We start from the raw sequence: 24,814 nt of genomic DNA, 5'->3' as shown, positions 1-24,814 counted from the left end.
TCGACTGTTAATCTGTAGCAATGTTCCATCCAATGTTTCCTCACGTGTTTTGTTTAGGCAACCCTCGCTTAATCTTTCATGGGCCTAGCGAGACAGATATAAAGATGAGTGGATCACCCATCCCCTCTCCTTCCTCTTCCACACCTCCCACACCTCCCACACCATCTTCCCTCTTCATCAACCATCCATCAACCACCCACCATTCCATCACCATGTGTCCCCCAGGCGTAGACCAAACCATGCGCAGCCCTCAACAATGGCTACTCTATGCTCCTGAACTCGAACAACGCCACGCGTTCACCAAGAACGACAACGACTGGGGCACAACTTTCACGGACATCTCATCCGGCACTGTAAACTTCAATGTATGGGCACTACTAGCCAGACCAATCCACTCATCCGTTGTAACCCATCCCGTCAAAAGCAGCTCACATTTCCACCGCGGCCGGTTCAACACCCTCTCCAACGAACTCATCGACATGATCCTCTCATACATCAGCTCAGACCCCAGCGACATGATAGCCCTCGGACTAACCTGTGAGAGTTTCTGGTATCTTGTAGCACAGCATATCCACCGCTGCTACCTCAAAAGCGCGGCACCATGGGCGGGTGCGAAGATCATTTTCCAAGGCTCGTACGCCACGGAATTACCTGAATTTTTGGTTGATTCACCTGCTGTGCTGAAGGCTGATGCGGGGGATAGGATACGGATGCCGCCTGCGAGGCAGATCTTCTGGACGGGGTGGTGCTTTAAGAAAGTTAAGAGTTTTACGAGTTTGGAGGAGGAGTGGCTCCAGGCAATTGAGATGTGGAAGGGGAGTAGTGGGATCCCAGAGCAGAGATGGAGGGAAATGATGCAGCACTTAGACACTTCGTATCTCTTCCCCCGAGATCACCCATGGGTGCTACGGAATCTCACTAAAAAGGAATTCGTATCTTCCAAGGTACCCGAGAGGCGTCGCACGAGAGGAGGAAAAGACTGCTCGGAAACGACGTTCGAGGAAGTTTTGCTGATGAAGACGTTCTGGAAGGCGCACCCGCCGTATGTACATTATGATAAAGAGTGCCGGCCTAGTAAGTGGGCGGGACATTGTTTTGATATTGTGAGGGAAGATGTACATGTAGCAGAAGGTGGAGAAGGATGGAAAGATCTCACGGTCAGTGTTGAGCGGGATGTTATGGCGTGGAAGATGATGCAGGAGTCTAGTGAGGAGTGGAGCTAGGGTTAGGGCGGATGTTCTTAGAGATAAGTTGGAATAGTTGCGAAATGGTGAAATTATGAGGGTTTCAATTTTTCCATGTGCCACTATCTCCTATATGACTCAAATCTCTCTCTCTCTCAAAAAAAAAGGACACAAAATCTCGCATGCTGCTAAACTCTCCTTCCTCCAAATCTTCTTCTCTACTTCCCACCAGTTTCGCTTATAACACTCTCACCTGCACCCACAACGAAATTTCTCCCACGGAAAAGCACACGGCGGATAATGCCTCTGACGTTCCTGAGGACCAGGTGGATCACCGCTGAGCCACCACTGCATGGCTGCAGGTTTGTTGCTATGCTTCCTGATGCTTGGCTTCCGGTGGGAATCATTGACTGCTGAACTTGTGCGTAGAGGTGCGCTAGAGAGTGGACGGAGGGATTATGGGTAGGGCTCGCTGAATCGACGGGTGTGGCAGATGGCCGTGTTTGTATTTTGGGACTGTTTGTTTGGGGTTTGTGGGGCGTAATGATTGGTGAGTTGTTACCCAGATTCTAGGATTGGGTGTTGGGTATGGATATATTTTTGGTGACATCGTCTCCTTTGGGATGCCACTTTGAGGATACATATAGTTCTGGAAAGTGCGGGTCATTTACGATTACATTGACAGTACCTTAAGGTAGTTAGGGCATGAATAATTCCGTCTGACAAACTTTCGGTTTCGGTCACATTTCAACACCTGTCGGGAACTAACCATTCATCCATGCCTTAAATCATCTTCTGAAGCCAATTAGAGAGCCACAAATCGATCTGTCTACTTCAAGTAACAGTGACTACTCGCCCACTTGATACCCGTCACTCACTTAAAGAGCGGGTCAGCCCTAGAGGCTCAATATTGAAGCCATCTGCAATTTTTGGTTGTTGCTGCGAAAGAACCGCAATGTGTAGACTTCGAGCAGGGTCTTTTTGTGGGGCTGACAATCTTGTATGCGATATCTTCATTACTGCCGGAGTAGTTGCTGATGGATGTGTGAGCTGTAGGCTATGATGTGAATTATTGAATGGCAGGTTGAGGATGAAGGGGGAAGGGAGGCTCTCTACACACACGGTAAGGTGATCGAGGGATATTTGGTGGATATCTTCCTCCTTTATGATAATTCATCATTCATGCTGTTCTGTTGTGTCTAGTGTGAAAAATAATCACATCAGAGGAGAAAAGAGATAAAGGTATTTGGGATTTTATTTACTTGATAAATTATCATACTATGAAATTGATTAGAGATGTTTTCTATTTTCAAGACCATCTCAAACCACAGGTGATGGGAGGCGCTTCTAGCCGTAGATTACATCGAGAGCAGATGTGGCTGCGTTGATTACATGTCACATCTTCACGAGGCCACGGAATGAGCCGCAAACATACTCAGTATCTAGTTCTCTGTTTTTACGGCTGGAATGGAAACGGTATGATGGAAAAGAAATCTGGATAGCGCGTGAGAGAGGATATATGTGCATCGGTTGCACAGTCCTTGTATTCAAGTCTCTCCTTCCATCGGCAAGAGAGAGCAATACCATACAACCAACCAAATTTTCCTTCCACCGGTAGAGAGTTGACGTCTTCAAATCTGTTTTCTGCCTACTTTGTTCAAAAGATGACGTGAATTGAGCGAGGGAGGCTATCTAGGCGCCGAGCTATCATTCAGGTACAAGCTTAAGGGAAATATTTTACTAACGGAAACGAGTGCCAAGGCTCTACTTTGAGACCAGATCATGGAACGTGATCTAATGTTGAGATACGAAAACATCATGACGTCCGGAGAATAAAGTCCGCTCCCCTTCGCGTTAAAAGATGGCTTGAAAAGTGGCTGAATCGAGCTCAGGTCTTGGTCGAGCTCGTGTCGGCTAATGCACTCCCTCCCTTTCAAGATTCGCTTCTCCAGCTTCACCAAATTCCCCTGCCTTAACGTTATTCTGTGGAGAACGTGGCACCAATCGAATTCCCCAAACCACCATCTAAACATTGCCATTTGTTGAGAAATCCCTGAGGATGACCCACTGACTAACCATGGAGCTGGGGGAGTACCTGCAGTACCGACCGGGACGACTACTGGGATTGGTACTTTAGGTGATTTCGGCTCGGCTAGGCTAGGATCGAGGATATGCTCAACGTCATAACGTCGTATCGAATCGCAGCAGATCCTCAGAGAGACTGAGCTTCCAGATAAGGTTAAATACATTCGTTTAGTGCATCCTAGAGAGGAGAGCTAATCTCGTTCGGACATTTGTCTGCCCTGCTTCACTGGCGGCGGGCGGCAAGTTAGGAAGGTCTGAGACTTGTTGACATCCAAACATCCGCAACGAAGCGCTGGGGTAAGCATCGATGTATAACTATGGCACCGAAAGAAAAAAACAAAGAGAGAAGGTCAAAGCCAAATGCATCACTCAGTGAGTTCTGAGAAAAGCGAATAGGAACAAAGTTCGAAATTTTCTGGAGGTTCTTAGCGACAACACCACCAAGTCCGACCGCTGTGCACCGGCGATCTCAAACGTAGACTGAAAGTAACGTCACTGAAAATCAATAATGCGATGCCAAGTCTCGTATTTTGAAGCAGAGAATTGATGGTAGACGCCAACCAGTCCAACAGCCATCACCCGAGGGAAATGGCGCTCGGATAAAGAACAACCACTTAGCTGGACCGGAAATAATTCCAAGCAACTCAGCCTTGCTAAATTACCAGAAACTGGTTCTTTGGGTAATTTCTCAGGGGAAGTGCAACTGGAAATAGAAAGATCAGCCAGTTAGGTGTTGTCTTGGCTCAACCGACTCTGCAGTGAGGTCATAAACCCACTTGATCAGGCACGAATAGGAAATGCGCTCCAATGAGCATTAATCTTCAGTTCTTCAGGCCAATAAGAACATTTGGGTTTCTTCCGAGGCGAATCCTATTTGAGAGGTGGTGCACTTCTAGCTGCTACACTAGATCGCGACGGTGCTCTCATCCCTTGGTTAGGACCTCGTGTTCCCCATCTGTGCGAAGCCGTGCCATCTAGTGTCGGCGTATGAAAAGATGTTTATCTTGCGCTAGTCACTTTAGTACTGTAACATTCTCCAGCTAATTGCCTCGGTTGTTGTATTCGCTTGTTTTGTTGCCTCGTATTATAGTTCTACACTCTTGGCATTGTTATGTGGCGAGTGATGAAATGCTTTCGAGGTTTACGTATAAGTATCGATCAGTTTCCATGCTTCTGCCCACGCTACAAGTAAATCATCGATTGCTCTAAATTCATTCACTTTGCAAAGTAACCACATTCGCTATCAAAATGGTCGCCCGCTCAATCACCCTCGTGGCAGCTCTTGCTGCAGCTGCTTCAGCCCAGTACGGCTCTAACACCACAGGTGCTGGGACCACTGTGTACACCACTGTCTGCCCAGCAACCACTTACATGACCTCTGGCGCCTCGACACATACTTCTGTTTACATGACCACTTCAACAATCACGTCGACCTATGCTCCACACCCAACAGCCCCAGTTGATACCTGCCAGGACAAGTTCAACAAGTGCCGCAACGGAGAAGATGGAGGCGATCGCAACCAGTCCAGATGCGCAGCCGAATTTGCTGCTTGCCAAGCAAGCACATCTACCAAGACCTATCCCTCCACCCCAAGTACCACTCCAGTCGATACTTGCCAGGACAAGTTCAACAAGTGCCGTAATGGAGAGGACGGCGGTGACCGCAACCAGTCTAGATGCGCAGCTGAATTCGCTGCCTGCCAAGCAAGCACATCCACCAAGACCTATCCTTCTACTCCAAGCACCACCCCAATCGATACTTGCCAGGACAAGTTCAACAAGTGCCGTAACGGAGAGGACGGTGGCGACCGCAACCAATCCAGATGTGCAGCCGAGTTTGCTGCATGCAAAGGGCCTACCGCCACCACGCCAGCTGCTCCAACTTACAGCACCGCTCCAGTCGACACCTGCCAAGATAAATTCAACAAGTGCAGAAACGGAGAGGATGGTGGAGACCGCAACCAATCGAGATGCGCAGCCGAATTCGCCGCATGCAAAGGACCTACGGCCTCTACCACGCCAGCTGCTCCCACCTATGTCCCTGCTCCAGTGGATACCTGCCAGGACAAGTTCAACAAGTGCCGCAACGGCGAGGATGGAGGAGATCGCAACCAGTCCCGCTGCGCCGCTGAGTTCGCCGCATGCCAGGGCCCCCAGGCTTCTCAAACTACAGCTGCTCCAGCGCCTAGCACCACTCCAGTCGACGCTTGCCAGGACAAGTACAACAAGTGCCGCAACGGTGAGGATGGAGGAGACCGTAACCAGTCCAAGTGTGCGGCGGATTTCGCTGCATGCCAGGCTGGATCCGGAACCACTTTGGCCACTTCCAGCGCTGCTTCCACCCCTACCACTGTGGAGGCACCATCTGCTACCACATCCAGCGTACAGTTCACTGGTGCCGCTTCTTCGCTGAAGGCTGGCGCCGCTGGACTCTCTGGAGTTCTTGCTCTTGCTTTCCTTTTGTAGGAAACTTGAATCTGAATAAGGATCTCGTCGAGATACTTAATATTGATTCATGGTTGGAATGAGGATCGGAATTGGAAATGAATGCATGTCACATTGGATGCAGCAGGTCGGAGGATGCGCCACATCAAAAATATCCCATCTTAGATAATGTAATATTCTTGTCTGTATGTAACAATTAATACTTGTCTTTCCCTACTATCAACTTTCATTCGTGGACATTCGAGGAAAAAACTCACAGTGAGAGAGCGTCAGATGATCAGGATGGTGCTTTCATCAGCTGAATTCCTCCAAAGATCGACAGCCGAACCATGTTGCTCAGAAAACGTCAGCGCAACATAGAACACTCCGATTCGTTGGAATGTAGGCAGTCCTTCACGATCCGCTTCAAACTTTTGAAGCAAGAGTCCTCTCGCTTGGGATTTGCGTGCTTTGCTTCCCTCACTTCCCTTACATTTTGCAAACAGCAGAGCCCAGTAGTCTCTCGAGTCTCCGATTTCGAGCATTTCCGTATCAGGGGTAGCTTGAGCGACCTCAATGTCTTGTAAATGAAGGCTCCACTGTGGCAGGGACATCTTTCTGTCCGGTATCTGACGAGCTTGTAATTCGAGTAGCCTGCCCTTCATCTTCAGGAATCCATCATCAACAGCGCCGAATGGATCGAGTCCGTGATTCGTAACTTGAGCGTCAAGAATGGTGCAATACATCTCACACCCATTCGACTCACAGGTCCGCCAGAAGGGATACGAGATTTTCAAGTCTACTGAAGCCCATGACCAGGATGGAGCTCGGTATTGTTCCGGTTTTGTCGCGGGGTATGCGCAGTACCAGAAAAGATCATGCATCAGGTAATCCTTCCATAGTCCAGCAAGATAGACCCCTCCAAGCTTCTCCGAGAATCTATTTGCAATACCCGATATGGCAGGCAGTTTGTCCGCAGCGAACGTAAGTTCTCGATAGGTGTAGTGGCTACATAATGTCTGCCAGTGGTCACTGGAGGATCTCATCTGAGAATATTTCGATGCTCGAATTGCTCCGTTCTCCTCTATAGGAATTCCGCACACACTTCCGACCCAGTCTGGTCGTAATCTGTAGTTCTCGGTATCCTCCGCCCTCTCAATGGTCCGGCAGTCGAGGAAGAACTTGTTTTTGCCAAACATCAGAACACGTCTTGCTAAACGCTCTTCTTGGAAGGTCCATCCTCGAGTGATCCATCTACTTCCAATAATCTCAGACATCTTCTCCGTTCCTCTGGGTCGTCTGGAACGGAGACTGAACTTGCCTGCCTCCAAACCAAAAGTCTCGGAATGTACTTGTACATCGCAAGTCAGTTGATTGGGTTGTCGGTAAAGAAAGCTGTCGTGACAAGAGTCGCCCGTGGCTGCCACAATGGTGAGATAGGCGTTGCTGAATATGTCAGCCATTCGGCTGGACTCGATTTGCCAGTCTTCCGAGTCGTTTTGTATGATGCATAAACTGTCAATCCAGATATACTGGACTTCCAGTGTTCGTGCTACCGTGATGGCATCCTGTAGTGCGAGTGGTAGCGTGCCGAAGTTTATACTGTTCATCCACTCGCGCATTGTGGAGTGTGTCGTTTTCAACAGTCTGCTCGATTCCTCTGGAGAGCCCCAGCAGTAGCTAAGGGCTACATATTTCGATGTGTTGACTTGGCTGTTTCCCGATCTTGGAAGGGTGTTGCTTAAGATGAGACGTGGTTCGACCCCAGTATTCGGATTTCCCACATCAATAAGCCGTGTTGGGAGGAAGCTGGGATGTTCTGCCGTCGGTATCCACGAAGCCATAGAACACCATTCATGATCTTCATCGCAATCCTTCATCCATCTCCTCATATTGGAAACATTCTTCTCTGAAAGAGGCGATGCATCAAGTGGCTTCCGATGGATATCCAAGAACTGTGCAAGCGAGTTGCTCTGGTCCGCGAAGATTTCAAACTCAAGTTCCACTAATCTATGAGCTAGTGCACTGTCCAGAATTGCCGCTATGTTGTTCCATTCCAAATCAGAGTGTAGAGAAAACTGTCCACTCAAGAAAACTGAATTTACGCTCCAAATTTTCAAGCTCTCCTGTCCGTCAGCCCACGGAGAAGTGTCTTTGATGTATGCGAAGCTATTGAGATGAACTCCAAACTCAACATTCATTTGCTTCTTGTCTCGCATAAGTCTTGCAATGTCTTTCCATGGCCAGAAGCGGGAGCCGAGCGAACTTTGCACTCCTTGGTCCAAAAGTAGGCAGAACGAGCACGAGCCGCAGAGTGATGTCGTCCCTGGTTGCCACCGCGAAACCTTTAATTTTCCAGGACCATTCTGATGTTCAATCTCAAAATGGCCAAAATACTTGAGATTAATATTGATATCTCGAAGCAAGTGTCTCTTGTTGTCACTCCTATGTAGGAAAACCAAGTCATCATCGTTGAGAGCTAGGAGTTCAGAGCTTGTTGGGCAAATCGAAGGCATTGTGGACCAGCTGCAAACCTTTTAAGGCAGGTGAATGAATAGGAGAAGTAATGAAAATATGATTCCATGAGTGTTGTAGACAAAACTATTATTGTTGCGGATGAAGAAGGGTGTGAGGATAAGAAACAAGGTTGGGCTGACGGAAAAGCCCAGCCTTTCTGCATGGCGTAAGTACAAGGTTCTGATTGGCCCTTTAGACGACAATAACAGGCGCAAGCGCGGCACATCACTCCTTCCTATCATCCAACGCCCATTCTTTCTTTAAATACATTTTACTCACGTAAATACCGTCATTCTAGGCTCAAAATCAACGAGCTGATACAGGTCGTTTGAAGGTCATACTTCTCACGTGACCTTGCTACTTTGTTGACCAGGCTGGTACCTCTCGAGTATCAATCTCAACCTGCGAGGCTGTAGCGGTGCTTCTCATAATCCCCTGAAGAATCTTCCAGTAATCGTTCATTCTTTTTGTGATAAACGCCATTGACGAAAAAGGGACGCGAAGTGCCGAGGAACGTGATGACCAACTGCCTCAAGGCTCAGGTACGGGGACCAACTTGAGTACCCAAACTTTGGAGTCTTGTTTTGAATCGAGAATTCCAGAACTAGAAAGTCATCATATACTTGAATTTCAAGAACAGACCAGCGGGGGAAAAGAAATCTCCACGAGAACAGAACTAGCGAAGGTAGCCGAAGACTGCACCTCAGTTCACGCAGTCCAGGCCGCTCTGGTTGGCTGTCTTGGAGACTGGAACACAGCACAAGCAGAAACAACTACTTCGAACGAAGAGCAAGCACCAGTGGATGTGGAGGAGCTCATCGCTGAAGAGGTGAACACAGCACGAGTTGGACAAACAACATCAAGCGAGGAACTAGTGACTGTCCCCATCATGAAGCTTCAACAACTCGTCGAGTTCTGCGCACAAGTCCTCCGGGAGAGTCGAAGCCAAGAAGTTCCATGTCAGGACCTCGAAAGTGGTCCTCCAGAGATTCCCACTCCGAATAACACGACGGACTCGATGGAAGCTATAGGAAACTATGTTTTCAGCCACGACGATTTCGAGGTGGATGACGATTTACAAAATTCGTACTATGAGATACCACTGAAGTTCAAGACCGAAGTTGATCACATATGGCGTTCAGTACAGACTTTCCCAGTACGGGAACTCTTCGTGTCGAAAGAATTATCGTCGGCCAAATCGGTGAAAAAAATTCGTGCTTGACATGTGCGGATCTTCATTCCTGTTCACAGACAGGCACGGCGATAGATTTCCGGATAAAACAGGCATCGATGAAATCCTCAAAAACCGTATTGAGACCAGCAGTACTTGGGATGAAACTCTGGACTGGAAGCTTATGGTAGCAGTTTGCGTGTATCGTGCACAGACAAGCAACCTCGGTGAGATACTCCAAGGGTGCTATTCCTCTAGTGTGTTGAAAATGCCAGCAGTAAGCTCAGGGCCCTCTGTATACATATCAGACATCCGCAAAGTTCTGAAATATACGCGTATGTTCAACAGAGTCTTCAGGCTCGGTGGAAATACATGGACCAATGCCTATGGTGACTGCTACTTGACGGGAAAGTACGAACCACGTTTGGATGCACTATTGCGACCATGCTTTACGGATCGTAAGTTAAACGAGATTCTTGGGATTTCGATGCGACAACTGTTCCGACTACTGTTTTTAGCAAGATCAGAAGCGACGCTCGAAGCACGCGATATAGCTGTTGGAACCACCTTCGGATTGGGTGACTTGAATGTTCGGTCTCTGTCATCTCTGGGCGGTCTCCGTGTTGTCTGGACTTTGTATCTGGAAGATCACCTATTACTCAATCTTGAGCAAATGACACTTCCCGTAGTGTGGCAAAAAGTGATACGTAGGTGGACTTCTCCTATAATAACATGGGAACAAATGTGAGTTAAGCAAGCCCAGCATTTCTAGGCTTGAGAGATCAACAGGCGAGGCGTGAATATCATTACCAAGTATCATAGCGCATCTGGAGCAATTGGAGGAGGATTCTGTGGGACGCCTTGTACTGAAGCGGACATGGATGAGTCTGTCAAGAGTGAGATTGAACGAACTTGGGGGTTTCTGTTTGCAACGGCCTCTAGGCGTGAAGTTCGGAAGAAAGATTATCCATTAGTCTATTGGGGAAATTTGATGCTCCAAGCACTCGGACCCTTCTCTGATTTGTATGAGCAGCTGAAGTGTTATAAAAACATTCAAAGCATGCATCTTGGGGACCCAACAAGTTCGCTGAATTATGAAGTGACTCTTCAAGCGGCCTTGAGCAAAAGACTGGTCTCATACTCACAATTTGGGGTCTTTCAAACTCGACTCCGACAGCTTCGACACTACATGGATTCGCAGAAGCCGCGCGGGATTCGCCAGCTCTGGAAGGACAAGAGAGACACGCTGAACTATGTATGTAAGATTACAATCATCCACTCCTGAGGCAGAAAAATTTCCTACAAATACTCATCTGCCGTGATACTAACCTATGTACCTTGACAGTATACTTTCTGGGCCGTCATCATCTTCGGATCTCTCAGCATCTTCCTTGCTTTCTTCTCCCTAGCTGTGAGCATTGCTCAGACGGTGGCTTCCTTCAAGGCTTTAAGCGCTACATAATGGGTCCATCGAGGGCATAAGATGCTGTGAACGTCGCAAGGGAGAAGGCGGACCTGAAATATTTGCGGGTCGAGTATTTGCGTACAGCAAGTACCATGGGGTGGAAGCTCCACTTTCGGTTTACGATTTTCCGATTTTACGGATTTCTTTTTTGTTCTATTTTGTTTCTCCTCGATAATTTTATCCTCGGGACGACTCTCAATGAGGACAAGCCAGCAGTCTATTGCGAACGTTCAGGACTTCATTCCCCCCTCCCCCTTCTCTTCCTCTTCAATTTTCATCGGATGATTTTCGTTCGGCGGGTAAGAAATAGGACTATTGCGAAACATTTCTTTTCGAAAACGGAAATTAGGATCAACACTTTTCAACTCGCCTTGCTCTGCACTCATGCTTCTTCTGGGGCAGTCCGTTCTTGCAAACTGTTCAGTAAACGTGAGTTATAGCTGGATAACTCTTCCATGATCTTCCCCTTCCAACTCGAGGGGTTTATTATCAATTATCAATTTTTGGAGCACATACTAGCTTGTGAAATCAAGCAAATATTTGCTTCCACTCTTGTTTGAAGTTTTCGCTTATCTGAGACACGATCCACTCCTTTGTTTACATGACTTTTCCCCTGCGCTGCTGACAGACCCTTTCTTTGATAGATATATGAATATACGGAAAACAAAATGGCTCATGGGAAAGTGTGGAACTCTAATATTACTCAGGACATGGCAAGGAGAGTCTAGTTTTGCGAACTCTGAATACCAATACGAATATAATACGAACAAGATCCACCACCTGCATATAGAAGTAAGTATAGTCCACCAGTCATGTTACTTTATTTCGTCTAATCCTAAGCCGATCCCCTATAGCTTAGATGAGGAAATATAAGAGTTCAGAATCTCTCTCCCATCACAGAGAGAACGAGATTGCACACCATCAACTTCCCTCCTCCGTCCGCACCCAAGGTCCCATAACAGCTTCAACCAGCCTCCCCCTCCAATCTACACCTTCCATCACTCCCCAAATCCCACTCATAGAGTCAGAAAATGACAACCGACTCTAGAAGTACAGGAAAGACCGTCTAGTAACACCCTTCGCAACAAGAACGCTCAGGGCCAGAGGTATGCGCTTCTCTCGCCCGCTGAAAAGCGAGCGAAACGAAAGAGACCCACCCCTATCTGACGAAGGTACGCCTGAGGGAAGGTATAGTTATGAGATTGGAAACACCATAGACGCGAATCAAAATCGGAATTGAAAGTGTTCGTGAAAGCACGAATGATCTAGGGTCTCCTCGGGAGCGTAGCTTTTAGTGTGTGATGGGTGATGGGCGAGAGCAGTTCGATTCGATGAGAAGGTATCCGGAAGTGCCGGAAGTGCGCGTACGTATGTGGTGGTATGTGAGAGAGAGGTGTTCTGGAGACCTGAGCCTTCTCGGGAGCAGCAGGGAGTCAGTCCAAAGTTGCGGCGTAAAAGGAAAGGAAGGTATGGGAGTTGTGTATGAGGTACGAGGTATAAAGTGTATATGTGAGGTTCCGGTCGGACAGACAGACAAACATCAAGACCTGCCTGCCTTGCCTGCTTAGGAGGTGCTGGTGATCATGAATTTCTTTTTGGGGGAATGTCAATACGGTCGTCTCTATACGTCTGGAATCCTGAGAGAAATTTAGATTGGTACTTGACTATGAACATATGAACTGACTTATTGGCTTGCCTCTGATCGCTCTTGGGGTTTTCTGCATTTGAAAAGGGCGGGCGAATTCGAAGATGTAAGCGCAGGCTCACTGCTGGTGCTGGGGTGAGGTTAACATTAGTATGACTGCTTCGGTAGCAAATGAGTGGAAAATGGAGAAGAGAGGGAGAGGCAGAGAAAGTAGGGGGGGGGTTATCCGCGTAAATAAAAGTGGCCGATTGAGACAAGGTCTCTGGCAGCACGAACTCGCGATTTACGCAACGACAACTTCGCAAGAAAATAATTGCTACGGTGCAAGTGCGTATATAGTATTTCTATAGAGATACTAAAAGATTTAGAGGTTTTGATTGTTTGAGCGTGGAGAAAAATATCATTTAGTGCGCTAGTTTTGGTGTTCTAGAAGTGCCTCGATCGGCCACTTTTATTTACGCGGGCTAGGGGGGGGGAGAAGGGGGCACACGGAGTAAAGCAAAGAAAAGCAAAACAAAACAAAACATAGAAAGGGGACCTTGAATGGATGTTCTAGAAGCCAAGCAAATAAGCGGATTTAAAAACAACACAACTGGTCTATTATACATCTTACAGCTCAGATCAACGTCTCCCTCCAACTTCCTATTTCCGTACACACTTGACACGCGAAGGTAGCAACCACACCATCTCCCCTTTATTCATCGTCCCTCATCATATACTCCGATAAGAACTCGTACCTTACGCCTCAGCCTCACAACCCACCACCCAGCCCCTCCCCATCTCCAAGCCCCTCACCCTCCTCCTCCCCCACCCCACTACCCCTCGGCTCAACCCCATGAAACGCATCCCCAAAAGCCGAATCATCCAAACCCATGCCCCCATCAACATCGACATCGACATCCATCCCAGCATCAACATCAACATCCATGTCGAGTCCCAAATCCCCCAAATCCGCACCATCACCACCGAGATCACCAGTGTAATTGGCGAGTTCACTCGCGCCTTCGAGATCGCCTAGATCTGCGAAATCGTTGGGCGAGGTGTGGAAATCTGGGAGTGGGTTGTTGGTACCGGGTGTGTTGGCGGTTGATAGTGGGGCGCTGCCTGTGCCTGTGCCTGTGCCGGTGCCGGTGCCGGTGATGGCGGGATGAGGAGAGGGGTTGTTGCTGGGTGGTGCGGATGGGTTGAGGTTGGTGTCTGTGAGGACGGGGTTGGGGAGGGGTGGTGTGGGAGAAGTGGATTTGGGTTGTGGTGGTTGGGTTTGTGCTTGGGCTGGTCCTGTGCCTGAGCCCGGGCCTGAGTTGGCGGGTGAGACGCCTCCGGGAGGAACGACGACCCAGTCTCCACCTGTTGTGTCTGTTGGAGCTTGATCGTTTGCGGTGTTGGACATTGAAACATCTGGAGTCGGCTGATCTTGTGCCTGGGTGGTAGGCTGTGGAGATGCAATGTGCAGATTGCTTGGGGTACCAGCCGAAGAAGGTGGTTGCAAAAGAGGCTGTGGAGTTGGGAAGTTGCTACCTGTTCCGGGGGTCGCGTTCGAGGAGAGACCAGTGTGGTATTGGTCGAGTAGCCCAGCTGCAGAGTTGCTCATATCCATATCTGCGTCGCCGACAAGAACTCCGCTGTGTTGTGATCCATTCGAGCCATTTTGTGAAGCGCCGATAGATCCAGTATGGGAAGCGGGTGTGGCGACGTGTGGAGTTGGTACGACAGGTGGAGGTGATGGAATAACAGGTGCTTCTTCAAAGCCGCCATCTTGGATTCGGATGAGTTCCTTGACTGCAGCCGCATGACGACCAACCGAAGCTTCAACTTGGGCAACAATATCAGAAACTCGTAATGTAGCCTTGTTGATGACCTTGCCCTCCTCATTCTCCTCAATTTTGCCTTCGAGACGCCAGAACTCATGACCCATATCATCTGGGTTCTCCACAGCAGTGCGCAATTGCTTCTCCGCCTGAGTGATGGCAGATCCTCGCTTGAACTTCGCAAGTCGCTTCGCATGCTTAGCTTTCATCCTCTCCATCTCAGCATTGGTCTCAGCAATGTGCTCTTTAGCCCTCTGTCGGAACAATTCTGCCTTCTCAGGATCCAATCGCCCAACATAGCTGTGTTTCACAACATCCGTAGCAGGATCTGTAGGCGCATCGAAGATGCCATCCGTAAGACCTTGAAGCTCTCCACGTCGACCAAGTCCTAGATCAGAGGGGATGATCTGATGAATAGCGTATGGCGAAGAAAGGATCTCTTCCATCCACTCGTGGTTCTGTTTGTATCTCGCGATACTGATATCGCGGGGCGTGAATAGATCAAAGTAATCACCTCGAGAGAAGTCCTCCTCATCATCGGCATCGAGACCAGGAGCAGCGCTCGCAGCGGCGGCGGCAGAAGCAGCAGCTTGGCTAGCACTTGCTTGAGTCTTCGCTCGCTTCGAAGGTGGGAGTCCAGCTGTAGGATGAGGTTGTGTAGGATATGCCATCGTCTGGGGAACTCTTGGAGCCGGTGTACCCTGTCCGTAAATTGGCTGACCTCGCGGTTGGCCTCTTGGAAAGGCGATCGAGGGCCAATTCTGACGATCGTGTAGCATGAATTCCTTCTGCACAATCTGTCCGTGGGAATGTAGGTATGCTCTTGTGTTCATGATCTCGCGCACGCGCATATCGACGGGAATGACATTCGACGGGACTCGATCGTGAGGTTCGCACTGTGTGTAGTGTATGATCCATAAGGAAGGATCCGGCGAAGGGCCACCTGGATTAGTTCTCGAATGCATCAAACGATATCGACGACGAGAATGTGTTGCGACAGGTTCATTTGCGCCATATCCAGTCTTCTGCTGGTACATTTCCAGCGTCTGCCACAACTCATCAGGAAATGCTCAACATATCGCAGATAAGTCATCCAACTTACATATCCCCCCGCCACTTCAATCGCAAAAGAGCTCTCCCCAGGAGTCCAGATGTATCCATCGCTAGGAAATTCCGTCCCAAGCTGCGCGGATTGCCAGACCAGCAACACCGTTCCATCGGCCGGTCGATCGAGGTACGTCCAATAGAAGGTCGCTTGATCGCGCGCGATTTTCGGGGCACCGAGTAGATACTCAGCTACCTTGTCGGGATGCAGCTGTGCGAGTTGAGGGAAACGGTAGCTGGAGACGAGATGGACATGTCCTTGCTGCGATTGGAGTCAGGCCTGAGCTTTGCGCATGCGCATTGAGGGGTGGGAGAATTACCAGTTCCCGTTGAATGCCCTGGATGGGCTCTGTCATTTGCATTGTGAATTGTTAGGCACCCTTAGCGGATGCGGACTGTGTTGGGCTGGATGGGTTGCGATGAGAAGGAAGGACGCGGTGATCTCGAAATTCAAACGCGCCGGATATGGTCACGTGATAGTGTCCCGTTGCGGACGAGGTCCTTGAATGCGACGCTGGTTTCCTGGAATCATTCGAGGTGGACTTCAAGTATTGAGTGGTCGCTCGATCATTCAATTGATAGACAGTACAGCTTCTTAACGATTACGTTGTTATTATTTCAGGTCCCGGGCAATAAATCTTCTCAGTCAAGGCTGCGCAACGTCCACTCGCACCCAGTCCTGAAATCCACCTCTGGATGCCTGAATAGAGTTGAGCTTTTACGGAAAAAAAAAGATCTTATTTATCCAGCCTCAAGCAGTATCAGTAATAGGTGTCAAGACCCATCTGGAGATTCGACATAGCCAGTGGTTCCACCAAGAGTCGCCATCTACATCGTAAAGTATTCTGGCCACCACATTTGTAAGATATGTAGTAAACAACGAATTTCTCATTGCCTATGCGAACTCTAAATACAGGCTTTGCAGTCATCCATTCCAACCAAAATCATCCTCCCCACAACCCTACCAGAAATTTATGCCTGGTAAGTGGAAGCAGAGACATTACCACCACGACCAGTCCAGTTAACGTGAATGTTCTCTCCAACCTTGTACTTGGCATTGGCAAACTCTGGCTTGATCTTGAAGGTGTGGGCACCGAAGTAATCACGCTGGGCCTGGAGGAGGTTGGCAGGGAGGTCCTTGGTGCGGTAACCGTCGAACCATGAGAGGGCAGTAGAGAAAGCTGGGGTTGGGATACCAAGGAGTGCGGCCTTGGCGACGACGTCTCTCCAGCCGGGTTGGGCCTTGTGGATGGCCTTGTTGAAGAAGTCGTTGAAGAGAAGGTTCTCAAGGTTGTCATCGGCGTTGTAAGCGGCAGTGATATCCTTGAGGAAAACGGATCGAATGATGCATCCTCCGCGCCACATGAGAGCAATGGATGGCTTGTTGAGCTTCCACTTGTATTCTCTGGCAGCCTATGATTTGTTAGAATTTGGGATTCGGTATGATATGGCAGACGTACCTCTTGCATCAACATGAAGCCCTGGGAGTATGAGATAATCTTGGAAGCGTACAGAGCTTGCTCGAGGTCATCAAGGAATTGCTCCTTGTTACCCTCGAACTTGCTTTGTCTGCCAACGAATTGAAGAACTTCAGAAGCCTTGGTACGTTGGTCCTTGACGGAGGAAAGACAACGGGCAAGAACTGCCTCAGCGATCAAGGTAACTGGCATGCCGAGATCAAGAGCGTTGATGGCAGTCCACTTTCCGGTACCCTTTTGTCCAGCAGAATCCAAGATCTTCTCGAGAAGAGGAGTTCCATCATCATCGTTAAAGTACATAATATCGCGGGTAATTTCGATCAAGAAACTGTCCAAAACACCCTTATTCCACTTGGTGAAAACGTCACCAATCTCCTTGTTTGGCATACCAAGACCACGCTTCATGATATCGTAGGCCTAGGAAGTCAGTAAAAAGTCCATTGACCATATTCAAAGTACACACCTCGCAAATCAATTGCATGTCACCGTACTCAATACCGTTGTGCACCATCTTGACGTAGTGACCAGCACCCTCATCGCCAACCCACTCACAGCATGGGTCACCGTGATCACCATCACTCTTGGCAGCGATACTTTGGAAAACATCCTTAATGTATGGCCAAGCCTCCTCATTTCCACCGGGCATCAAAGAAGGTCCGTATCTGGCACCCTCCTCACCACCGGAGACACCAGTACCGACGAATCGGATACCCTTGGAAGCCAAGTATTTTGTGCGGCGGTTGGTATCGGGGAAATGGGAGTTACCACCATCAATGATGATATCGCCTTTCTCGCAGTGTGGTAGGAGGGTCTCGATGAAGTCGTCGACTGGCTTACCGGCCATGACCAAGAGCATCATACGGCGGGGTTTCTTGAGCTTGCTAACGAAATCTTCGATCGAGTGTGCACCTTGGATAGACTTGCCTGAAGTTTCAGAGTCAGCATAATTCAATCTGCAAGAAAATCACAGGAATTCTTACCCTTGGCCTCGTTGGCAAGGAAAGCATCAACCTTGGAGACGGTACGGTTGAAAGCGACGACGTTGAAGCCGTGATCAGCAGCGTTCAAGATCAAATTCTGGCCCATGACAGCCAGGCCGATGAGGCCGAAATCTCCTCTGGGCTCATTGTCAGTATGTACAGGTGCAGACGAAACAGAAGCAGATGTAGATGCAGCTGTTGATGTTGAGTGATCCGGGAATCCGCGCGCGGACCCGCCAATATTGATGCTGGCAAGGCGCGCACTGGATTGTGCAGGAGAATGGTCAGAGGAGGTCTTGGGAAGAAAGAAAAGCTGGGAGGACAGAGAGCTGAAAGCAGCTCTCTGTGCAATGGAATGTTGCAGCTAATTCCTTTGAAGGGAGTTGAGGCAGCTCATGAATAGTGACGATAGCGATGGTGGGGTAATTTTTTCATGGGCGGACGTGAGGTGAATGAGATGAGGGGTACTTACGTTGGTCCGCTCATCTTGAGGGAGGGGCAGATTCAATTATGTGAAGAGGGTCGATGGGAAGAAAGTCCAGATATTCCGTTGGAGCTGGCCAGACGGAGAGAGTGATGTTGAGAGGAGAGAGGAGAGAGAGGTATTTTGTTGTTGAAAGAGGAAGAAAAGAACTAGCAGGTGACGGAAGTTAAGACGGAGATGGGTTGGGTTTGGCTGGCTAGGAAGGCGGGTTGGGACTGGGCCTGGGCCTGGGATTGGGATTGGGACTGGGCTTCTCGGGGCTTTGGTTGGCGAGGATCGAGTGGTAGGAGTAACCTTAGTCGCTGGGAGGGGTGCTGCCCAGGTGGATGTGGGCCCTGGATGAATCGGGATGGAGGGGCAGCGACAGGACCAACTGGCTGATGCTTGCTAACGAAGTAAGGAGTGGGCAGAACTGAACTGCTCCTGACACTGCTGATTAGCTCTGCTCTGCTGCAATTATTTGCTTAGTGAGGCAGAGGAGAGAATTACTCCTTCAGTAGCCGTAGCTGTGCTGTAGCTCTAACGCGGGCAGGAGACCGGGCCTAATTCAGGTCCAAGACGAAAGGCGTACAGTATCACCGCGGAGAGCAGACGCTTCGGTATTGTGTCGGCGTCTGAGCGGAAGCGGAGATGTACTGACTGGAATTACTTTTCTGGGAATTCGAGTTCGGACGAAAAGATCATGGAATTCTGTCAATCTGAGGACATTGAAGTGCCATTTCATTTCATGTTCTCGGTGATGCACTTGATGCCGACTACAATTTGTCCAGTCTCTTCCTCTTCTGGACCTTGATAAGAGAGGCACTTCATGATGTTGGGTTGACATTTCATCATAGCCGACGCTGGCTGATTACAAAGAGTCTGAATCAGAAACGGCTGGGTGGGGGGCAGACAGGGCACGGCGGCGGATCAAATAGCAGGTCATGTTTGTGTTTCCGATTCATCCATCGAACCAACCAGATTAGCAGAGGACAAGGCTGAAGCTGAAGCCGGCCGGCGACATTAATGGATGGAGCAGCCAGTAGGAGGAAATGAATCTGGCATATCGTGAGATGTATGCAAAGCTCATTGGTGTTATTGACTTCCCATTTAGGGAGATAGCATAGCAATTGCGTTTCTCATGACATTTGTTTCAGCAGTTGGGAGGAAATGCTGGTTCGAAGGGTATCCTGACTCGGAATGGAGAACTGATGAGAAATTCCAATTGCCGCCGCAGAATTGACCCCACCAATTCAGGCGATAAGGCTCAAATGACGGAGGGGAATCGGAGCTGCTGTGGATCTGGACTTGAATGGACCCCTCCTTATGTCAGCCAGTCCATGTAGCTGTTGGAAATCATGGAGATCAAGCTTGCTTGAGGGATTTAATATTGGTCCGATTTGAGTTTCTGCGAGGGGATAGAAGGATCAATGTTTTGATTGGGATTGTTATGTCGAAGGAAAACCTTGAGCGATTAAGGTTAATGAGGCGAAGGAAAGTTTGAATTGTGGCAGTAGTGTTTTCGGCGACTTTCCCGTAGCTGGATGTTGATATGCAAGTGCCTTACACATCATGCGACAAGCTAGAAGATTGCTTAAAGAGGCTGACAACGACTGACAATCAACGCACATCCCGAATTGATCCATGAAAGGACATGGCCACGTGATATTGACGGAAGATGAAATCACCGCTCCATTTTCAACAATTCTTGAATGGGTATGGATATGGATGATGGATGGTGCGCATCTAGGTCAATTGATTGATATGTTTCAGAGCAAAAATGCCGCCGACCATAAGAAGGTCAATTGCGATTTTCAATCGAGTCACGTTTTGGGTGCCGGAATCAGTTTCTCCAGCACCGGTGCTCTCCGGAATCTTTCTGACCCTCTCTTGTCTGCTCGCTTCGCCCGAGCCATTTCAAAACAACCCTCCAACAATCATCGGCGTATTCCCTAGGTTTGCAAAAAGTCATCCATTCGGAGCTCTCCCCTTCGTCTTCACCAGATTGGTACTCCAGCCGTTGCACTGCAGAAAGACGGTGCGCCAGTGCAAGGGACCGTCATTGGCAGAGGCAGCGAGAAGAAGAAAAGTCTCTTATTCAGGGTCTTGTCTCGTATCCCGCCTGCCCACTTGCTCTGCCCTCTCTTTTATGAGGCTAATGCCACTTCTTGACCATTCCACTGGTCATCCCTGGATCAGATGATGCAGTTTGTCAAGATTTAAATGCGGGGTGAAGCAGATTAAGTTCTAGCTACTCGTACAAGGGCCGCTGAGCTGTATGGAGCTGAGCTGAGCTGGGCCCCGAGACATCCGTCCCTGGGGGCTTATCGCTCGTTATCGGGCTGCAGCTGCCATCCAAACCAAACATCGTCAGATGCATTCCAATGCCCTCAATTCCACTTGAATAACCCTAGGTAGGAGCTTTTCCCACACCGCACCGTACCGCACCATTCCTTCCTAAGTCAATGCCAATGCACCTTCCCCTTTATCTGCTTCCTTCTAGCCAATGCAATGCCCGGCCCTGCCTTGGATCCCCACGCTGGATCTTACAAAGGATCCCACCATGTCACACAGCTGCCCCTCATCCAGCCAATCCCACGCCGATTCCGCGTCCAGCTGCAGCTCGAGTCTCAGTCTCAGACGGGAACAGGAGAAGGAGGAGAGCTAGGACTAGGACTAGGACTAGGACGAGGAGGAGGAAAAGGACGAAGTCTAAGCTAATGCGAGAACCATGAGGCGTGATAACCGTCCGAGACTTCCTCCCGGAACTCTTCCTCGCAGAACATCAGCACCTCCTGGTCTTCAACACCAGCAACACAACACACTCCCACTCCCACCCCAAAATCCAACTCAACCTCCAACAGAAGCTCAACAAGCTGCGTTCGACCAGCATCGTCGTCAGGCCAGACTAACTGCCTACGACGCCCTCATCGCGTCCAATCCTTCTCCTGGAGCTGCAAACATCCCACGTCCTTCCCCGCCTGGACTTCTCCCTTCATCTTCAAATAACAGTCTCCTCCCTCCAACCGCAGGTGTCAACGGTGTCGCCTCGGGAGGTATGTCCAATTCCACGAAACCGACATTGTACTGCGTTCAATGACATGTTCTTTCGTAATTGAGGAATAGATACTAACATTCTTCCGGTGTTTAGTAAACAGTCCTACCTCACCAGCTCCTCCACCAACCTTAGCTGAACCCCAATCCTCTCCAACTTTCAGCGAGAGTTCTGCCTGCTCTCCATTCTCACGACCTCGTAATTCACCCTTTGGAATTTCCTCGGCCGTTCCTCAAGCTCCAAGAGCCCCTACTGGCATTCCCCAAGCAGACGGCGCATATCCACCAGAGCCCATTCAATCAGCTGTGAACCCGACTGCGACTGTCCAACAAGCTCCTGTAAATCAAGGTACAGCTCCAGCACCTGCCGAGTCTCTTGCACAAGCAGTCCCAGCTCCAGATCCAACCGGTTTCGCGAACCTCTCAATCAACGATATAGCCCCCGCAAGCCCCGCCCCAGAAAGCAACAATAATTCCTAATAAAGCGCTCCAAGATGGGTGCTCCCGCTGGAATTCAGACTTCGAGACGGAATCAGACGGGATATCTGCCAATTGAGAATTATGGCTTGATTGGTAATATGCGGACTTGTGCTCTTGTTGGTATTGATGGTAGTGTAGATTTTATGTGTTGGTAAGTTGCTTCATTCCTCTCCTTGCATAACACTGTCTTTTCCGTGGAATGGAGCAGATTCATGCAAATACCATCCAAATCCCTTCGAATCGCCCTTCATCTGCTAATACTCCACTCTCAGGCCCGATTTCGATTCCCCATCCGTCTTTTGTAGACTTCTCGATAAAGACAAGGGTGGTTATTTTACCATTTCTCCTCCTTCCGACAAGCAGTACACTACGAAGCAGCAATATCTCCCCTCGTCCAATATCCTACAAACACGGTATATTCATGAAGAAGGTGTGGTTGACTTGATCGATTTCTTCCCTCGTCCAAGGAACAGCTTTATCGTCACAAAGACTTCAAAGCAGATGCCTTTTCGCGAGGGTATTAGTGTACAAGATGAATTGAAGAAATGGTTGGTCAGACGTGTTGAGTGCATTCGTGGGAAGGTTGATCTGGGTAAGTCCGTGCCTAAAAACCGAATTTTCTCCTCGAGAAGTGATCTTCTGGATGATTGTCTTGCAGGAAAATGAAGGTTATGAATGCTCGGCTAATGTTACCCCAGATGTCGAGATCTTCCCTGCCTTCAACTATGCCATGGACGAGCACACTACTGAGATTCTCCTGCCCGACCACCCTCCTGGATGCCTAGAGAGCAAAACTGTCACTTTCTCCAGCAAGAATCTCAAACTTCAAGTTGATGTCACAATCGACCATGGTGAAGAAAATGCCGAAGCTTGTCCAACCGTGATATTCCGCAAAGAAACACGCCCAGGAATGCTTGGAGCAGGTAAATACACCCAAGCTCAGATGGATAACTGTGTTTCGATTCCTCTGCTAATATCCATCATAGGTATTGTTGCACATATCCATCTTGAGGAAGGTCAAGCTATCTCATTTGTTCTCCGCGACGACATCCCCAATCACGTTACCCGTGACGTGACTACTGAAGTACTTGACCGTCAACAACATGATACTCAAACATTCTGGTTCAACTGGATCTCCAAGAGTACTTACAAAGGCCGCTGGCGTGAAGTGGTCTCGAGGAGTCTGCTCATTCTGAAGCTTCTCACATACGAGCCAACTGGTGCCATCATCGCTGCTCCCACCTTTTCTATCCCCGAGGACATTGGAGGTGTCAGGTAAGCTTATCTGCTGACTAAATGGATGAAGGCTAATACTGGTAGAAACTGGGATTATCGCTTTTGCTGGGTTCGAGACTCAAGTTTCACAATCTATATTCTTCTTCGAATGGGTTTTACAGCAGAGGCGGACGCTTACATGGAGTTCATAAGCGAAAGATTCAGAAAGTCAAGATCTGTGGAAGGGGCATTGCCAATCATGTTTACCATTCGTGGTGATACCGAAATTCCAGAAATCGAGCTCAAGTAAGTCTGCTTCTCGTGTTTGGTGATCACTGCTTACATAAATAGGCATCTTTCGGGGTACCGAGACAGTGAGCCTGTTCGTATTGGTAATGGAGCTGCATTCCATCTTCAGTTCGACATATATGGTGAACTCATGGACGGAATATACCTTTACAACAAGTATGGCAAGCCAATCACATGGGAACAATGGGTTGCCATTCGTGAGATTTTAGGTCAGTACTTCGTCCTACACACAATCGGTCTCTGCTTACTCGAAAAGACTACGTCTTAACTATCTGGAAGGAACCGGATATGTCCATTTGGGAAGTTCGAAGTCGAAAGCAGAATTATACTTACTCGAAAGTCATGCTTTGGGTCGCATTTGATCGAGGTCTTCGGTTGGCTGAGAAGAGATGTCTGCCCTGCCCGAACAGGAATGCCTGGATGGCCGCTCGTGATGAGATCTATGAGGAGATTATGACCAAGGGTAGGATTCCAGACCTGATCAATCATCCCATCTGACATCCTCTAGGTTACAGCCCAAATATTCGATGCTTTGTACAAAGCTACGAAAGTGGTGATTACCTCGATTCCTCGATTCTCATCGCACCACTAGTTTTCTTCATCACACCCAATGATCCTAGATTCCTCCGAACTATGGATAGAATTCTTCTCTCCCCCGAGAAAGGTGGACTTACATCAACTGGCTTGGTATATCGATATGATACAGAACGCGTTGAAGATGGTTAGCATTACCCTCCGCTCAATGACAGCCAACTGACCATTTCAGGTGTCGGTGGTCGTGAAGGTGCCTTCAGCATGTGTACATTCTGGCTTGTCGAGGCAATGACTCGTGCTGGCGTCTATGAACCTAAATACCTACCCCGAGCAGTCAATGTCTTCGAAAACATGCTTAGCTTCAGCAATCATCTTGGCATGTTCTCAGAGGAGATATCTCGGTCTGGTGAACAATTGGGCAACACTCCGCAGGCTTTCAGTCATCTAGCTCTTATCAGTGCTGCTTTCAATCTGAATAGGGCAACGGATTTCAAGCGGTGATCGGCATTGATTTAAGTGGAGGGCGTGTGGTCTCATGAATTATGGGGTCAAGAAGTATGAGCTATGAATGGTATGAGTTATGAAACAGTATCAGGGTGGGTTGGTAAAAGTTGTGGGTGGTGAAAGCATCAATTGTTTGGTTTGGTAGAACTGCATCTTTCTTACAATGCAGGGGATGGTAGACTTACCAATAGAAAGACTTCTATCCATTACACAGAATTCTAGCCTTGACCATCGTAGTGGAGTTGGAGTCAAGACCGCCAGGAGTCGTACAAGACATCTGGGAAGAGCACGAGATGACGATCTCAATCTAAAGGGAAGTATAGTGCCTAGTTTCATGGACATGTAAGCGGTTTCCTAATTCTCTCTCTCGTTCTCCGCAAAAATATCTCTATGT

General features: G+C 48.8%; 9 protein-coding genes across 10 annotated transcripts; 6 read left to right on the top strand and 3 right to left on the bottom strand.

Annotated features, from left to right (window-relative positions):
* Window positions 1-212: 212 nt before the first annotated feature.
* Window positions 213-1,223, top strand: ONS95_003459 (uncharacterized protein; the record flags this gene model as incomplete). The annotated part of the gene is made up of 1 exon (XM_058496772.1): window positions 213-1,223. The coding sequence occupies one exon, from the start codon at window positions 213-215 to the stop codon at window positions 1,221-1,223; it is 1,011 nt and encodes a 336-aa protein (XP_058354024.1).
* Window positions 1,224-4,251: 3,028 nt separating this feature from the next.
* Window positions 4,252-5,735, top strand: ONS95_003458 (uncharacterized protein; the record flags this gene model as incomplete). Its single annotated transcript, XM_058496771.1, has 1 exon — window positions 4,252-5,735. Exon 1 carries the CDS (start codon window positions 4,518-4,520, stop codon window positions 5,733-5,735), a length of 1,218 nt encoding a protein of 405 aa, XP_058354023.1. The 5' UTR covers window positions 4,252-4,517.
* ONS95_003457 (uncharacterized protein) lies at window positions 4,252-8,309 on the bottom strand. The gene is made up of 2 exons (XM_058496770.1): window positions 5,972-8,309; window positions 4,252-5,897 (listed from the first exon to the last, which is right to left on the bottom strand). The coding sequence occupies exon 1, from the start codon at window positions 8,207-8,209 to the stop codon at window positions 5,984-5,986; it is 2,226 nt and encodes a 741-aa protein (XP_058354022.1). The 5' UTR covers window positions 8,210-8,309; the 3' UTR covers window positions 4,252-5,897; window positions 5,972-5,983.
* A 790-nt stretch (window positions 8,310-9,099) lies between these two features.
* On the top strand, window positions 9,100-9,432 carry ONS95_003456 (uncharacterized protein; the record flags this gene model as incomplete). The annotated part of the gene is made up of 1 exon (XM_058496769.1): window positions 9,100-9,432. One exon carries the CDS (start codon window positions 9,100-9,102, stop codon window positions 9,430-9,432), a length of 333 nt encoding a protein of 110 aa, XP_058354021.1.
* An 826-nt stretch (window positions 9,433-10,258) lies between these two features.
* Window positions 10,259-10,843, top strand: MID1_1 (stretch-activated cation channel mid1; the record flags this gene model as incomplete). The annotated part of the gene is made up of 2 exons (XM_058496768.1): window positions 10,259-10,636; window positions 10,727-10,843. The coding sequence occupies 2 exons, from the start codon at window positions 10,259-10,261 to the stop codon at window positions 10,841-10,843; spliced, it is 495 nt and encodes a 164-aa protein (XP_058354020.1).
* A 2,181-nt stretch (window positions 10,844-13,024) lies between these two features.
* On the bottom strand, window positions 13,025-15,765 carry ONS95_003454 (uncharacterized protein; the record flags this gene model as incomplete). The annotated part of the gene is made up of 3 exons (XM_058496767.1): window positions 13,025-15,345; window positions 15,402-15,665; window positions 15,724-15,765. The coding sequence occupies 3 exons, from the start codon at window positions 15,763-15,765 to the stop codon at window positions 13,243-13,245; spliced, it is 2,409 nt and encodes an 802-aa protein (XP_058354019.1). The 3' UTR covers window positions 13,025-13,242.
* A 489-nt stretch (window positions 15,766-16,254) lies between these two features.
* On the bottom strand, window positions 16,255-19,903 carry GND1 (phosphogluconate dehydrogenase (decarboxylating) gnd1). Of its 2 annotated transcripts, XM_058496766.1 has the most exons (6): window positions 18,835-19,903; window positions 18,334-18,762; window positions 17,862-18,124; window positions 17,345-17,805; window positions 16,864-17,298; window positions 16,255-16,816 (listed from the first exon to the last, which is right to left on the bottom strand). In XM_058496766.1, exons 2-6 carry the CDS (start codon window positions 18,345-18,347, stop codon window positions 16,376-16,378), a joined length of 1,614 nt encoding a protein of 537 aa, XP_058354018.1. In that variant the 5' UTR covers window positions 18,348-18,762; window positions 18,835-19,903; the 3' UTR covers window positions 16,255-16,375. The 2 variants fall into 2 exon arrangements, with proteins under 2 accessions (XP_058354018.1, XP_058354017.1); XM_058496765.1 differs by having other exon boundaries at window positions 17,862-17,998; window positions 18,334-19,903.
* Window positions 19,904-21,055: 1,152 nt separating this feature from the next.
* Window positions 21,056-21,858, top strand: ONS95_003452 (uncharacterized protein; the record flags this gene model as incomplete). The annotated part of the gene is made up of 2 exons (XM_058496764.1): window positions 21,056-21,380; window positions 21,476-21,858. The coding sequence occupies 2 exons, from the start codon at window positions 21,056-21,058 to the stop codon at window positions 21,856-21,858; spliced, it is 708 nt and encodes a 235-aa protein (XP_058354016.1).
* A 14-nt stretch (window positions 21,859-21,872) lies between these two features.
* Window positions 21,873-24,417, top strand: ONS95_003451 (uncharacterized protein; the record flags this gene model as incomplete). Its single annotated transcript, XM_058496763.1, has 9 exons — window positions 21,873-22,009; window positions 22,131-22,450; window positions 22,557-22,781; window positions 22,845-23,133; window positions 23,179-23,379; window positions 23,425-23,591; window positions 23,639-23,845; window positions 23,891-24,103; window positions 24,149-24,417. The coding sequence occupies 9 exons, from the start codon at window positions 21,873-21,875 to the stop codon at window positions 24,415-24,417; spliced, it is 2,028 nt and encodes a 675-aa protein (XP_058354015.1).
* Window positions 24,418-24,814: the final 397 nt, after the last annotated feature.

Source organism: Cadophora gregata, assembly GCF_030347475.1.
Source record: "Cadophora gregata isolate MNR1 chromosome Unknown scaffold_12, whole genome shotgun sequence".
NCBI lineage: Eukaryota > Fungi > Ascomycota > Leotiomycetes > Helotiales > Ploettnerulaceae > Cadophora > Cadophora gregata.
The sequence above is the reverse complement of the archived record's forward strand: the minus strand, read 5'-3'. Positions and strand labels throughout refer to the sequence as shown.